The sequence below is a fragment of the Rosa rugosa genome, chromosome 7, assembly GCF_958449725.1.
Source record: "Rosa rugosa chromosome 7, drRosRugo1.1, whole genome shotgun sequence".
Lineage (NCBI taxonomy): Eukaryota > Viridiplantae > Streptophyta > Magnoliopsida > Rosales > Rosaceae > Rosa > Rosa rugosa.
Window position 1 is genome coordinate 21,135,374 of NC_084826.1, and position 16,247 is coordinate 21,151,620.

At 36.4% G+C, this 16,247-nt stretch overlaps 1 protein-coding gene across 3 annotated transcripts; it reads left to right on the forward strand.

Annotated features, from left to right (window-relative positions):
- The first annotated feature begins 1,090 nt into the window (after positions 1-1,090).
- LOC133720399 (kinesin-like protein KIN-7K, chloroplastic) lies at positions 1,091-14,212 on the forward strand. 3 transcript variants are annotated; one of them, XM_062146678.1, is made up of 24 exons: positions 1,091-1,503; positions 1,836-2,226; positions 2,309-2,406; positions 2,875-2,964; positions 4,147-4,199; positions 4,384-4,449; positions 4,528-4,581; positions 4,759-4,818; positions 6,722-6,800; positions 7,760-7,827; positions 7,953-8,015; positions 8,163-8,267; positions 8,395-8,499; positions 8,623-8,730; positions 8,859-9,005; positions 9,709-9,891; positions 10,028-10,189; positions 10,646-10,876; positions 11,691-11,831; positions 11,951-12,076; positions 12,239-12,289; positions 12,785-12,832; positions 12,928-13,107; positions 13,305-14,212. In XM_062146678.1, the coding sequence occupies exons 2-24, from the start codon at positions 1,979-1,981 to the stop codon at positions 13,863-13,865; spliced, it is 3,027 nt and encodes a 1,008-aa protein (XP_062002662.1). In that variant the 5' UTR covers positions 1,091-1,503; positions 1,836-1,978; the 3' UTR covers positions 13,866-14,212. The 3 variants fall into 3 exon arrangements, with proteins under 3 accessions (XP_062002662.1, XP_062002663.1, XP_062002665.1); XM_062146679.1 differs by having other exon boundaries at positions 1,961-2,226; XM_062146681.1 differs by lacking the exons at positions 1,091-1,503; positions 1,836-2,226; positions 2,309-2,406 and having other exon boundaries at positions 2,878-2,964; positions 4,743-4,818.
- Positions 14,213-16,247: the final 2,035 nt, after the last annotated feature.

Genomic DNA, 16,247 nt, shown 5'->3' on the forward strand with positions numbered 1-16,247 from the left:
TGTTCCTTCAACATAATTGGCCTACAGAGATTAAAAAAATATTTTCTTAATCTTTTGTTCCATTTTCTAATTTCTGTGGACCAATCATGTTGAGAGAACATAATTAAGACACAGAAATCTGGGATAGCTGATTTCATCCCTAGATGGGGTATCAAGATAATTCATAAATTAATTGTATTGCATGATTGCATCTTCTTCCCTTTAATTTCTTTAACTTTTTGTTGGACCAACCCGTTTTAATTGGTGCTAGCTAGCTTCTCACTAATAAAGGGTTTGTAATCAACGTAATTAACCACTTCTGATAGATCATAGCTAATCTTACTTGCCTGTGCTACTAAGTAATGCAAATTAACTATCATTTTAAAGGAGCTTGTTTGGTGAGAAGTGAGTGATTTTCTCTCTCGTACCCCACGATAAATTATGAAATCTCCTTATGTGAATTAAAAAAAAAAAAAAATATATCACTCATATATGACTCATTTCATATTTACACATTCTATTGAACGCACCACCAAATCAAACGAGAATCGTTGACAAACCAAAAAAGCTAATGAGAAAGATCAATGATTGAAGTTGTCAATTAGATTCACCCAATATAAATGCTAACAACAAAGAGAGGCCGTCGTAGGAGAACATAATGAAAGGATTAACATTCCTACATAAAAATACAGTGACAGAAAATCTAGATTTTTTTCCGAGACGATGTTGTCAAGAAAAGAGCATTAGTCGTTTCAACGAGGTTGCTAGGAGAGAAAAAAGGTCGATCAAAGATTCAACAAGGTGCCAAGGAAGCAGACACTAAGAAATTTTAGCAAAACAAACCCTAAATTTTTTAAGTAGATCATTTTTACAAAATTTTAACTAATTTTTCACACAATTGGAAATTAGTAGAAATACGGTACGGTTGCACTTGTACCCAAACTCCCATGTCCCGTATGGTCCCCACCCAGTCAGCGTCCGCAAGCACACACGACTCCTGTGACTCTGAGTCCTTTGATTCCTTTGCTAGCTCAAAAAAAAAAAAGAAAAAAAAAAAAAATATAGCCCCACCATTCCAGCCAGCCTTTTACTCAGCTACAGCTACTGTACCAAATTCACTCTCTCTCTAACAACTTTCTTCTTTCTTCTTTCTTCCTGCCCCTTTTCTCTCTCTCTCTCTCTCTCTCTCTCTCTCTCTCTATAACTATTGGTGCTGCTGGTGTGTAACTATACATGAGATTATGAGAGAGAGAAAGCAGAGCAGAGGAGCCTTTCTCACTCTCTGTGAAAAAGTTGGATTGAGAAATGCTGTTTGCATTCGATGAAGGCCATCCCTTCCAAGGCAAGCAACAGAAGCTAAAAGAAGCTCAGATATCTCTCTCTCTCTCTCCCCCCCCCTCACTCACTCACTCGTAGCGTCTCTCAGATCCGACTGTCTCTGATTCCCCAGAAGATCAGCTCGCTCTTCTCTGCGCATTACTCCCTTCGGTTCCTGCAATGCTGCTCCTCCGATTCTGATTACAGGTACTGTTTTTGGACTTGTTATTCGTTTGTGGCGGTGTTTTGGTTCCGTAAATTGGAAGCTCTAATTATGTGGAATTGAATGGGCTTCTCTTTCTGTATCTGCTTTAGTAACGTAGCAATTGATTATGAAGGTTTAGTTAGCTGTAATCTGTGACTAGTTTTCTGCATTCTGAGGAAATAGGTAGAGCAGTGTAGCATGGAATTTTGCCTTTATAGTTCTACAAATTGTTTAGTTTCGAAAATATATGTGGTGAACTTTATGTACTGAACTAATCTAAGGACTGGCTAGGATTAGTTTTGAACCTCTTTTTTTTTTTTTGTTGTTTCGGTAGCCGAAGTATAGGTGAGTATGCTTTCCTGCATTTGCTTTTGACGAAACAAGCGTAAAACCCTCACTCAGAAGTTGAAAGTGTCACCGGTTGATGCTGAGGGAGGATTTGTTCTCATTGTGCTCAAGGATTAATCTCCGGTGGTAATGGCGTCAAAACATGGATCACGATCGAAAAAACTAGGTTCCAGCAATTCGAGAGCTGCTAATTCTCCGTCATCTTCGACTACATCGTCTTCGAAACAATATTTGGAAACTTCTATTGAAGGGCAGAGCTCTCCTGCATCTTCTTCAGCTCGAAGTAAGCCACAGTACTTTTACACGGAAAGTTTGCCACAAGATGCGGAAAGGTCCAAAGAAAATGTCACAGTGACGGTCCGCTTTCGTCCACTCAGGTACATTTCACTATTATGAGTTGTACTTCGCTTATAAAGTTTTGAATACTCGATAACTTGGCGCTGTCTATATGTGGTGTAGTCCAAGGGAAATTCGCCAAGGAGAAGAAATTGCATGGTATGCAGATGGAGACACTATTCTGCGGAATGAGCATAATCCATCAATAGCTTATGCATATGGTATACTATCTACTTTCTTGTACTTATATTCTCTAAATTTGCTTAACTTGTGTGGAGGAGAAATTAGTAAACAAAAGCTTAATGATTTGAGGTTTAATTTAGGTAGTCGCAAAAAATTGATCAAATTAACAAGCACACACAATTGTGTGTGTGTGTGTGGTTTCTATTTAAGCTCCCAAAGAATAAATTAAATGTGACTTCTATGCTGTTAACCTGGATATGGATGGTGGAAATTGCACTGAGTTCTCGCTCACTGTGCATCTCAGCTGTCCATTTATAAGAAACATGCCCTTACAAGAGAATGACTCTAATAGAGCTGTTCTCTAGTCTATATCATAAAGCTGTTTACTAGCGAATAAGTCACTGTGCATGTCTTCTGCAGATCAAAAGTAAATGCCGAATAGTCTTACCTTCAATTTTCTTGATGATTTTTCTGTCTCACTTTTCTCTTTATTCTCCTGCCACTAGATCGGGTGTTTGGCCCTACAACCACAACACGCCATGTCTATGATGTTGCTGCTCAGCATGTTGTTAGTGGCGCTATGGAAGGAGTCAACGGTAAAGAGCCTAGACTTTGGGCTTGATCAACTTGAATTTCTGCATTGTTTTCAGTATGATTACATGTCTTAGAATTGAGTACTGATATTATTGTGTGTGGCACTGTGGCCTGTTCCCGACCTGATTCAGTTCTCTTGATGGCTACATTTCTCATAATTTTGGGACAAATTGCATAGTAACCATCAACACCTAAAAGACAGTATTGCAGTTATAAATGATTATGTATTTTATATAGATTGTATTCTAAGAGTGTTCCTTTCTTACAGGGTGAATTGTAGGTTCAATTTTGATTTTAATTTTAATTTTTAATTTTTTTATAATTATATTATACCTACATTCTCAAATTAATCAGAACACCTAGCATTTAGTCATTCATGAAAGCCATTTGAGCTTTTTCATTTATAATCATCAATATATTTTCACCAAATATTTCTTGATTAAATTGGAAGATGTGATATAAGTCATATAACCCCTACATACACGAAGCCTTAAATTTTTTAATCAACTGTGCACCTGTTATCGTCGCCTAATTTATGTCATGTCATATGATGATCTCTACCTCAGTCACTTGCTTAACAGCATTCTGAGGAATTCCAGCTTTAATCTCACATTCTTATTGACTGGGTTGCTGGACCCTGCTGAACAATGCTAGAGGGTGAGAGTGCATTTTTGATGCAGGGCAGAAACTGAAAGTTTCTGTCTTGCAGCGCTCCTGCATCTACTTTAAATGCTCAGTTGCTGAAGTAAAGTTGCAATTGGTGAATAGTGAATGAGGGTAAGAAAGTCTTGGGACTTGATGGTTTGTTGTAAATGGAAATGCTGGAGCCATTAGTTTTGGTTGGACCCAGAAACCATAAGCTACCAATCCTTCCCCATTACAAATTTGACTTGAGAACCTATAAGGATCTACAACACATTCTCGCTTCTACCAGTAATTTTCATTCCTAGGCAACCAATGCTTTCCCTGTCAAGACTGACAAACCGCTAACTAGAGAGTAACTTGGGCATTTAGGTTGTTTGAATAGGCAAAGGCTAATTGCTCTACCAATTGAAGTTATTGGAAGCTTTCACTACAAGTTAAAGAAATTATACTCTCTTTCTTAGTATTTGGATATATTTAAGTTGCACAAATGATATAATCCATTGTTTGTTTATTTAATCTATGATTTCCTTCCATGACAGGTACAATTTTTGCATATGGGGTCACCAGCAGCGGGAAGACTCACACAATGCATGTAAGAAAAAAAAAATGTTTATGCTCATCATCTTCTTATACATAGTATAAATGGTTGATATGCATCGCACTTTTTTGTTTCTTTATAATTTCTCATTAAAGTAATATGCATTGCGGGATTAGATACTAATATGGTGGGATCTAAAATGATTATCAATGTGATTTTGTTCGCCCTACTAATTCAGGGTGATCAAAGGTCGCCTGGAATTATACCACTGGCTGTGAAAGATGCGTTTAGCATCATCCAAGAGGTACTCTTTAAACAATGCTATTTTCTTGTAACTTTTCTCAGCAGAGAAGTTACTCATTATGGTTTTTGTCTATTCCAGACTCCAAACCGAGAGTTTCTTCTTCGTGTGTCATACTTGGAGATCTATAATGAGGTAACATTCTTTGCCTTCTCATATCCCTCTGGTTTATTATGATAGGTATGATTCTATGAATATTGTTGGTCGGGGACCTATCTTGAGTTACAGAGTTCTGGAATGCTCAACTTTCTACTAGCTTTGGTTGCACCTTTTAATTTACTTTACTATCCTTTAAGGTCTGTTTCATTCCAGGTTGTTAATGACTTGTTGAATCCAGCAGGACAGAATTTACGAATTAGAGAGGATGCTCAGGTGCTTTCTTCATCTGATCTTTGTTTTGTCATGATCATCTTCATACATTACTATTCTAAGTATGATGATAGTTTCTATTTTTCTAAATGCTTCTGTCACATGATTGATAATATGTTTTTACGTTATGTGATGAATTTGATATACATTGTGAGTTGTAGATGAAATCTGAGGAATAATAGGGGCCGGGAATGGACGGGCTTTGGGTTCGAGTGCTTCATTTCCTTATTGGTCTGCATTATGGCTATTTTAAGGACTTTTCCATCTCTTCTAGAGTTCTAGAATGTCTTATCTGTTAGCTATTGTGTAGTGAGGCTGACTTCTTGTATTTTCTAGTTGTTAGTCTCTGTGTGTTTTTTTTCTTCCTTTTTCCCTATCGTTCTCAGCCCTAGGCTGTAGATTCAGTGTCTACTCCTTCTGCTGTTCTTGTCTTTTTTTTTCAATAAAGTCTTTGGATCCTTAAAAAAAAAAATGTCCCTTATATAACTTTGTTGCGGAAGCTGGTGAAGATTGAGGATAGAGAACTTTCCTGTGGTAGTCCCTTATCTATTTTACTTTTTGTTTTAAGTCTCATTAGTTGTGTATTCTTACTCTCCTAGTGTGTAGTCCACTGGACCTTTCAATTCTTCTAGTAGGATTAGCAAAATGTACCTTTTTTCTTCAGCCTTCAATCTTACAAGAACCTTTTTTGCATGGCATGCTGTTTCTTCCTTCATCATTCTTGCTTTTAAATATATATTCTCAAGTTTTCCAGCTCTTCCCAATTCCTTGAGTATACATAAATTAGCTTACTGGTGGAGTACTTTGTTACCTAGATGTAACTGTAGAAGTGGCTATGACTGGGTAAAAAAAAAAAAGAAAAAAAAAGTGGTTGTGAATTTGGACCAGAGAGCCGATGTAAAACATAGTGGACTTTATAGCACAAGGCTCAATGTGGTGGTACTTCATAAGAAAAGCTAATTGACGTGACGGTGTGGCCAAAGCCGAAAGTCTGTACTGGATGAACTTCTGTTATGTATCTCTGTGTCATTATTCGATCATCATCTATGGTGAAAACTGTTCCGCAACCCTAACAAAATCATATGCAATTCCCCTTGTCGGTTGATGTGTTTCTGCTTTCCCTATCCTCTGTTGAGTTCGACTGGGGGTGGTAAAGTTGTTAGAATCTCGGTGGCAGGAGAACTTTAAAAGTTGGGTGATTTCCATTGTGAATGTAAGTGAATCAATCATGGGGCAGACATTTAGATGATAGTTTGCAGCCTTTCAGGACAGTTTGAGGCATGCCTTCGGTGAAGGTATGGTTCAAATGATTAGTTGTGACATCAAATTAGGACCTTAGAACCTGTTACTCCTTTTTGGGGCCATGGCTGGGGCGCCCGTGTCAACTTAGAACCTGTGGCCAAGCTTGGTTGCAAGAACTCTTGTTCACTCAGAGCTTAAGAACTTCTCTTACATGCAAGATCTGATCTCTTGTTGGAGCTTAAGCTTGCCTTAGCAAAAAGAAAATTGAAGCTTAGAGCTTGTTGGGCTGCACAAAAAAATGTGAAAACTTTGCTGATGCACTGAACATAGTTATATAGCCATGTTTTGGGCACTGGTTGTATTGAAGGTTGATTTTCACAGGGAATTATGTACATTTTAGTTGTAAACGTTTTTGAGGCTTACTACACAGCAACTGCAAAGGGTTTCCCTCATTAGTTATTGGAACGTACTTCCTCCAATTGTACACATACATGGGTGTGGTGTACATTATATTGACAGTTCTTATGGCTGAAGACACCACACAATATTTTATCATTAACTTTTGTATCGAGTCTGTTGAATTTAGATTCTTAACATAAGATTATCTAAGCTTGCTTCCAGATGTTGAGAATGTTTTTTCTTATTGCTAAATTGATGTATGTAGGGCACCTTTGTTGAAGGAATAAAGGAAGAAGTAGTGCTATCCCCAGCTCATGCCCTGTCACTTATAGCAGCTGGAGAAGGTAAAAGAACATAAATCACATTTTGTGACTATGGTTGAGTTGTTTAAAATCTTGAATCTTGTTCCTTTGTTTAGCTGATAGTTGAATTGATCAGAATGGTTTTTATTTTTTAATTTTTTATAATTTTCCCTGTTACTTCCTTCCTTTCCCTGAGAGCCTGATTTAGTGTTCGTGCGCTCTTTAATGTGTGTAAGAATAAAAGTAAAGTACCTTGCCTTATCTTCAAATAACTAAATTCTCAAAAGGTAGAAGGATGGAGTAGCAAAGGAAGATAAGACAATGTGGTTGTGTGTACAACTAAACAAAACATAAATGAAATGCTGTTAGAACTGATGTTTAGTTGAAACAGTTCACCTATTGTAGGGTTACAGCCATCTCACTGAAGAATGTGATGAGAACAGAGGAGTATATCTGGTCCTGAGGATTTTATGGCATATTTATGATGAAGATGATATTCAAATAGAAGCTATTTCATAAACAAAAGATGATTGTATCTGGAAACAAAAGAAAATTTACTAAAGTGCACTCATTGTGTAGTAGAAATATTTGTAGACGTTGAACTAAATTTGCAACTTTTGTTTTATGTTGCCAAGCTAATGTCATTCACTGTTGTAGTATAATGTAGATCATTGATTCTTGGGGTTAGACTGTCATTGCATGTTTGGGGAAGGTTAAATGGACGGCGTTGGGAGATGCTTTATCTCGTTATGAGCCTAAAAACATGTAGATTGCCAATGGGGTAATCTTACTATTGGCCAAGGCTCACTATCTTCAATAAACATATAAGTAATAAAAGATAAAAAAATAATATGATTTAGGTAGAGTTGTTACAAACACTAATTTTGTAATTTGTTCAGTTGAATAGATGATAATGGGTGTTGTTCGATTTTTATCCCTCTGTTGCTTTCATGATATGTTGATTCACTTTGTGATCAAGTCTGAATTGCTGCCAACAACAGAGCACAGGCATGTTGGATCAACAAATTTCAATTTACTCAGTAGCAGGAGCCATACTATATTTACACTGGTAATTTCTTTATCCTCATGTGGTATGCTGTTTTCTTTTGTTCTTTAATTTTCTAGTTTTACGAAACCACCAATGTATATTCCATTTTGATGACCTTTGATATATTTGTATGGGTATGTCATCAGACAATCGAGAGTAGTCCGTGTGGGGAAAATAGTGAAGGTGAAGCTGTAAATCTGTCGCAATTGGTAAGTATTCAACGCTGAGGACTGATACTTGTATCTTTCATTTTTAGTTCGACTCGTTTCTTTCTTGGTTACAATTGGAATCTATTCAGTCTTTCTATTTTTTTCAATATTGAGGATGACTCTTTCGGTTCTTACTTATATGTGCAGAACCTCATTGATCTGGCTGGTTCTGAGAGCTCAAAAGCTGAAACTACTGGTGTCAGACGAAAAGAAGGATCCTATATTAATAAGAGTCTGCTAACTCTAGGAACTGTGAGGCCTCAAGTGCTGTTTTAAGCCAATAAGTTTGAAATACCGTGTTAGATTGTCTTTGTGCACTTTCAATCCTTGATTATCGTACATGATGTACTTATTTGGGATATTGATTTCTGTTATGCAGGTTATATCAAAGTTGACGGATGGGAGGGCTACTCATATACCCTACAGGGATTCTAAACTGACCCGACTTCTCCAATCTTCGCTAAGCGGTCATGGGCGTGTCTCTGTATGGTTCCCCCTATATAGAATCTCCATGCCACTTATTTTATTATTTCAAGTTTTCAGTTACTTCTTGCAAAGAAAGTTCTGTCTTAGTTGATTAATTTACTTTTATTGTCCTCAATTACAGCTCATCTGCACTGTTACTCCTTCATCAAGCAGTTCAGAAGAGACGCATAATACATTAAAGTTTGCGCACCGGGCAAAGCACATTGAAATTCAAGCAGCACAAAATAAGGTATGCTTTATTTCATTTCTTTAAAAATGTTGATATCGTCCTTATTTATTTATTGTTTTTTTTTATTTATTGTTTTTTTTAACATTGTCATTAGTTTCTTATCTGACATAATTTGATTGAACCTGCAGATTATTGATGAGAAGTCACTTATCAAGAAATATCAAAATGAGATTCGTAATTTAAAGGAAGAGTTAGAACAGTTGAAGAAGGGTATTGTTACAGTTCCTCAACTAAAAGATGCTGGCGAAAATGATATTCTGCTTCTAAAACAAAAGGTGCATTTCAATTCCTCTACTGGGTTGGTCTCGGGTTATTTCAGGGACTGTAATTCTGATATTCTGCTCCTAGAACTCTTGGTCACTTGAATGAAATGCTAAATCATCATTACAAGTGGTTTGTGATCCGCATGGAAAACTACAGTAATGTTACACCAACCCTATATATCAAATACAGTTTTGATATGTTTCTTTTCTTTTCTAGATTTTACTTAGATTCCATATCGTTGGGTCCATTGTAAAGGAATCTTAAGCCCGAATGAAACCTCTGGTAGATACTAAGAGACAAAATTTCCACTCAATTGGATGAATTGATGCTGAATTCGTTTTAGTAAAAGCTATTCTATTCATCAACCCTATTTGAAAGTGGTTTGCAATCCGCACAGAAAACTACAGTAATGTTACTTTTATCAACCCTATAAATCAAATATAGTTTGAGATGTTTCTTTTTTTTTTTCCTTGCTCTGAAGTTTACTTAATTAATTGTTATTAGTTTCTTTCATATTGTTGGGTCCATTGTAAAGGAATCTTGAGGCATAGTCTTTATAAAGGGAGTGATTCCTCTTCCATATTACTAAAAGACAAAATTTTCATCAAATTGATGCAGAATTTTTTCTAGTAAAAATTCTATTCATAAATGGTATTCTGAAATGTCAATCTTGTGTGAATTGAACCACCTTTTGCTGTGATGTAATGTGTAAAGTTAGAAGATGGCAAATTCAAACTGCAATCAAGATTGGAACAAGAGGAAGAAGCCAAAGCTGCTTTGTTAGGAAGAATCCAAAGGTTGACAAAGTTGATTTTGGTCTCCACAAAAGCAACACAGCCATCAAGGTTTCCTCACCGACCTGGTCTTAGAAGAAGACATTCCTTTGGGGAAGAGGAGGTTGGACTGTGTTTCTCTTAAGATTTGTGTCTGCTGTTGACTGTATAGTTGCTTTCGTTTTTTCTCTTTTCTTCTTCTTTTTTGGATTTCAAATTCTTCACTATTTGATATGATTATTCTAATGATATTATGTCAGCTTGCATATCTACCATACAAAAGGCGGGACTTGATTTTAGAGGATGAAAACATTGACTTGTTTGTTTCTCCTCTTGAGGGGAATACTGAAACTGCTGGTGATACACTGAAGGAGGATAAGAAGACTCGGAAGCATGGACTGTTAAACTGGTTAAAGCTACGGGTACGTCCCATTTGGTTGCTAGAAATCTATGGTCCTTTCTTAAGGTTGATTATTAGAAATCTATATCATGTTGCTCAACGAATCTCCACTAGAACAGCCAATATGGAATTTGGACCGGGTTTTATCTCTTTCTTGTGTCAACAATTTTTTTGTGTGACATGGATCTTGTCTTATCTGCTTTCTTCTTTTTCCACATTAGAATAATTGGTAACTGATAAAACATAGAGGTGCCTTATTTTGGATGTATGGTATAATACTATAACGGGAAATTTTGTAAGCTGGGGTTTCTGAATACTTTCTTAACCTTCAGCTTGATGCATGAAGTACTTGCTCTAGAGACTCAAACTTGTGCTCATAATGTTGGGGCCGATAACCCTAGATATTAATTATTTCATCAGACTTTTCATTTTTGTATTCTTTATAGACTTATTTTCCATGTTTTGCATTCCTGATCAGAAACGAGATAGTGGTGGTGGGACATTGACAAGCACTAGTGATAAATCCAGTGGAATGAAATCTACTAGTCAACCATCAACACCTCAAGCAGAAAATATTAATTTTCATGCAGAATCGAGGCTTTCCCATTCTCTACTTACAGAGAGCTCTCCATCTGCTGATCTTTTGATTGATGCCATAGAGGATAGAGAGGTACCTCAGGATAAATTCCTGGGACAAGAGACACCTACGGTATGTAATCCTTTTACCTGGATTATGCTACTTTCTATTTGGGCCTGTATATAAATTATATTTTGTTATACCTAGCATTGACATGATATCTTCCACACTTCTATTCTATTACATGAAGAATAAATCAAAAACACTAATACGATAACCCTAATATAAGTAACCCTATGAGTCTATAACAACTACATTCCAAAACTATCCTTAGTTATTGCCAATCAATTAACATCTCCATGACTGATTCCAAGTAGCTTTAGTTTTCATTTTCCTGAATACTGAAAAGATATCAAGATTATTGTCCTCTTTCACCTGCCCAGGGAATGAGAAGGCCTAGAAGCAGAAAATGCAAAAAACTTGCCTTCTATATCTCTTTTTCCAGAGGGTTAGTTGATGGCAAGAGTTCCTTGCCTTTATTCTTAACCAGGAAGTATGTTGCTACCAGTTTGGCAGAAGTATCTGCCCTACCAAACATTTTGGCAACTCTAGTATCAAATATTGCTCTTAATGCCCATGCTAATGGGTGATAACAAATATTAATGTCAGTTTTGAAATTGTGCTGCCATGTAAAATTGCTAGGACTAAAAAACTTAAATGAACAAAGAGAAAAGAGGTGACTTCTCAGCATAATGTGCTTGGAAATGAATACTATTCCTTCCCAAAGGAGTTTATCATGTTTTCCTTTCTATTTTGTGAAAGTATCAAATTTCCTATCCATAAAACATTTGATGATCAAATTACATACAGATACTCTATGTATAGTCCCAATGATTAAATTTCCGGATCTCAAGTTTATTTTTCTGTTTCTTGATTAAATCGGCAGACCAGCATAAAATCAATTGATCAGATCGATCTATTAAGAGAGCAGCAAAAAATCTTGTCCGGAGAGGTAGCACTCCATTCAAGTGCACTGAAGCGTTTGTCTGAGGAGGTGGCAAAAAACCCCCAGAAGGACGGATTAAATGTAATTTTCTTACTTCCTTACCATCTGGGTCTCTAAAGTGTTGTTGATTTTCATTGACCCCAAAAATATGTTGCTGATTTTTGTGAGACCTTCAATTTCACGATTGTTCTGTAATGAAGATGGAGATGCGAAAGTTAAAAGATGAAATCAAGGCGAAGAATGAACAAATAGCTCTGCTGGAAAAGAAAATTGCCGATTCGTTGATTGTTTCACCCACCAAAATGGATCAAATCGAAATATCCCAAGTAAGAATTATTTTCCTTATTATGCATTTTTTATTTCTATTCCAAAAAAGAATATTTTGATGTTGGACTACAAAAACTTACTGTTGTTTTTGGTCAGTACTCTCACGTAGGAGTGTTCTTGTTTGTTTAATTTAACTTAATGTGTTGTGGTTTACGCTGCAGTCTATTGCCGAAGTGGTGGCACAATTGAATGAGAAGTCCTTCGAACTCGAGGTGATAAATACTTGCTACATTTTGATCTGAATGAACTGAATAAATTGCATGATTATGATTTCTTAAGTTATAGCCAACTAGAAAATCACTTTCGTATTTTGGTAAGTAAGGAGGATAACAGTCCATTATTAATACTTGGTCTTTAAAGAAACAAGGGTGGACCCTATGCATATAAAGAAGTCAATGACCGTACAACCTGTGTTGATTTTGATTCTATAAAGCATGATTATTATTGTTACATGTTTTCTGTATTAGAATTTATTCAATGGCCCAGAGGACTCATGTCATTTGACTCCATGGGACATCCAAAAGACCCATCGACAACTGGTCCTTGACTCACTTTAGATATCTCTATCGGTGTTACTTCAGTTTCCATTCTACATGGTTTTTGGAATTTTACAAATTGAAATTTTAAAGGAAGTTTTGTTTTTTGTTTTTTTTTTTTTTACTCCTATAGTTCCAACGTTGAGTGTTGTATCATTATTTTTATTCCAGGTTAAAGCTGCTGATAATCGTATTATTCAAGAGCAGCTAGAACAAAAGGTACAGGAACTACTTAAATATTTCTTATTATTTCATCTTGAAACGAGACTTCAGAGTTCAGGGCGACATATGACTTTATTTGACATTGTTATCAGATCTGCGAATGCAAAGAATTGCAGGAAACAGTTGCCTCCCTGAAGCAGCAGCTCTCTGAGGCACTGGAGTTTAGAAATTTGAGTCCAATAATCGGTTCGCAAACTGACTCAAGGATCGTGCATGCAGGAGAGAATGCAGTGTTGAATCACACAAATGAAGTTTTCCTTACAGATAAGCAGGTTTTTCTCTTGTGGTCTCTGAGTATTTGTACTTTGCATATTCAAACTTTTCCCAACATAATGTGTATGTTTAGTATATAGGTGGAAATTAGTTATAATGCAAGTCCTCCAAATGATTCTGTTGATACATGCAGAATCCAGTTTCAAATCTGTCAAGACCAATACATATTGATTTTTGCACTTTTTTCTTTATTTAGGCGCTTGAGATTGAAGAACTGAAGCAGAAGGTGGCTGAAATGACAGAGTCAAAAGAGCATTTAGAACTTCGGAACCAGAAACTGGTGGAGGAAAGTTCATATGCCAAAGGTTTAGCCTCAGCTGCTGCTGTTGAGCTCAAGGCATTATCAGAGGAAGTTGCCAAACTCATGAATCATAATGAGAGACTAGCTGCTGAGCTGGCTGCATCTAAGAACTCCCCCACCCAGCGTCGAAGTGGTAACACACTCCGGAATGGTCGAAGAGAGAGTCACGTCAAACAGAATGACCACAGTGGGCCCGTCTCAGAAATGAAGAGAGAACTGGCCATGAGTAAGGAGAGAGAGCTTTCATATGAGGCGGCTCTTACGGAGAAGGATAAAAGAGAGGCTGAGCTTCAGAGAAGGGTTGAGGAATCCAAGCAAAGAGAAGCCTACTTGGAAAATGAACTTGCTAACATGTGGGTTCTTGTGGCAAAGTTGAAAAAAACTCATGGAGCTGAAACTGATGCTTCTGAATCAACAAGAGAGACCAGACTAACTGATGGCTTGGGGGGATGGTAGTAGGGATTCAAGAGGGTCCAACAGGAATAAGCCTTCAAGTGAGATTGGTTTGTGAGAGGTGTAAAGATGTGTGTTTTGTCTTGCAAAGGGTTCTTGTTTGTGTATATACAAAATTAGGGCTTTATTTTTTCTTTTGTTTTTTTCCCCCTCTTTCGTTTTCGGTAACGGTTTCTTGTTTGTTAAAAACGAATTAGGATTTTTTATTTTTCTTTTTTTTCACAGTGCTGATTCAAATGTATTCTCCAAATCTGGTTTCCGGGGTTCTGTGTTATATTGTAGAGGCATATTGGAAAGCAATATTAATTTCGCATGTGCATTTATAATGCCGTCAAGCTTTGTTTACATTCTTCTATGGCTAGTGTGTACATGTGGATGTGGTGTCCTAGGGTTGAAAGAAAAAGAAACCAAATAGGAAGAAAATAAAATGCCTCGTGCTACACCGGATTGGACAAAGATCTGAAGGTTATATTTAAGCGATGGGAAGGGGATAAAATGTCAAAATTTATTAAAAAGACTTCCGGTGCCAGGATTCGAACCTGGATGGTAAATAAATTTTCCAAAGCAGTGTGCTACACCGGATTAGATGTTAGTTGAGGTCTAGGCCTATATTTAACTGATATGAAGGGGATAAATTTATTAAAAAGACTTTTGGTGCTTTAATTTATTTATTGATACAGAAAATAGATGAGCATATGGTTATTTCTGTGCCATGATTCAAATTTGAAAAGAAATAAACTCTTTCATAGCAAAAACATTGAAAACTCATAATAATAAACTAGAAAATAAAGGTAAGGTAACGTAGAAATACAATTTAAATGAGACAAGTGAAGTGAATAGAAAAATGGATATGCAAAATGAGTAGATTTTGTTGAAAGAGAAAAGTGTGAGAGAAATTAATTATCTCTAGGGCCAATTACATGTAAGGCAAGGCAATGAATGTTTTTTGAGCCATAGGATCACTTACTATTTTTTTTCCCTCATAAGGCCACTAGGTGTTAAATTTTAGATATAAAATCAACATATTTACGTAAATGCCACTAGAGTACAAAGTCAACAATTATTATCTCTCTCCTCTCCAGCAAGGTCTCCGGCCGACCTTGGCCCACTCCGGTGAGGTTTCCGACGACCATAAAAGTTACTGTCACTAGCAACGAAAGTTACTCTGGTGAAATTTCTGGCAACCTCCGGCGAGGTCACAAAAAACTACTCTCACCAGAACAAAAGCTACTGTCACCAACAAAAGCTATGCTCCTCAAAACTAAAAGCTACTGTCACCAACACCAAAAGCTACTTTTACCAGCAACAAACGCTACTATCTCCAACACCAGAAAACTACTCTCACCAATAACAGAAGTTGCTCTCACAATCACCAAAAGTTACTCTCATCAACACCAAAAGATATAACCAAGCAGAGTAAAAAGTTAAAAACTACTACCAAGCAGAACAAAAGCTACTCCTAGAGATTGAGAAAGCTATTCTCAGAGACTAACAAACCTATAGAACTGTAAAGTATACACAAAAAGAAAAATGCTACTGCAATGATATACCTATGTAAAAAAGTTACGAAGGGGTTTCCCGCAGAGGATTGTGCTTAATATGCAAATCTAGACTTGAAAACAGACAAAACACTAAAACTGACCTATAAAAAAGACGAAATTAAAAAACCTTATCTAGACTCAACAAAAAATTATGAAAATTTACAAAAACGAACTAGACACGCTAAGAACGACTCACACAAAATTTCAGGGGAATCGGAGTTGATTTACTGTACTAAATAAATAAAACAAAACAGAGAACAGAAAGTGACGAAAATAGAGAATTGTTTTTGGTTTTTGAAATAGATGAGACAAACAATAGCTAGGAACAACCATACACCACTAGACCATGTTTCACCTCAGATTTGTTAACCTATATGCTTCTTTTCAATTGAATGTCTTTACTCAAGCTAAGCCAATGATGTGTTGAACTTAACCTATTAACCTTTCATACTTGATATGTTAAGTGCATGATGTGTGCATCCTAACTTAGTTTCTAACATGGAACCTAGAGTGATGTTCTCGCACAGCTCTCAAGTCAAAAGTCATTAAGAACAAAAATGTTGTGAATAAAGCTAGGCAATTTCGGTACTGATGTTGTCCTAATCTACCTAGATGCTAATTCATATGAATGGGGCTCAAGTCACTCATGTGCTACTCTAGATAACATACTTGACATGATGATCTAAACATGAAATCATAGCAATAAAATCCTAGCATGCTTACTATGTTTGCAAACATAATAAATGAAACCAAAATTTATCAATGAGAAACCAATGAATTAACGAACATTCAATATCCAATTTTACACATGGCTAGGGCTTAGGCATCCCCTAACTATCAAAAA

Excerpts from the sequence above, each read along its gene's own strand:
- LOC133720399 (XM_062146678.1), top strand. The coding sequence starts at position 1,979 with ATGGCGTCAAAACATGGATCACGATCGAAAAAACTAGGTTCCAGCAAT. Across the intron at positions 7,828-7,952 it reads GCCATACTATATTTACACTG|ACAATCGAGAGTAGTCCGTG; the intron begins GTAATTTCTTTA and ends GTATGTCATCAG. Across the intron at positions 8,016-8,162 it reads CTGTAAATCTGTCGCAATTG|AACCTCATTGATCTGGCTGG; the intron begins GTAAGTATTCAA and ends TTATATGTGCAG.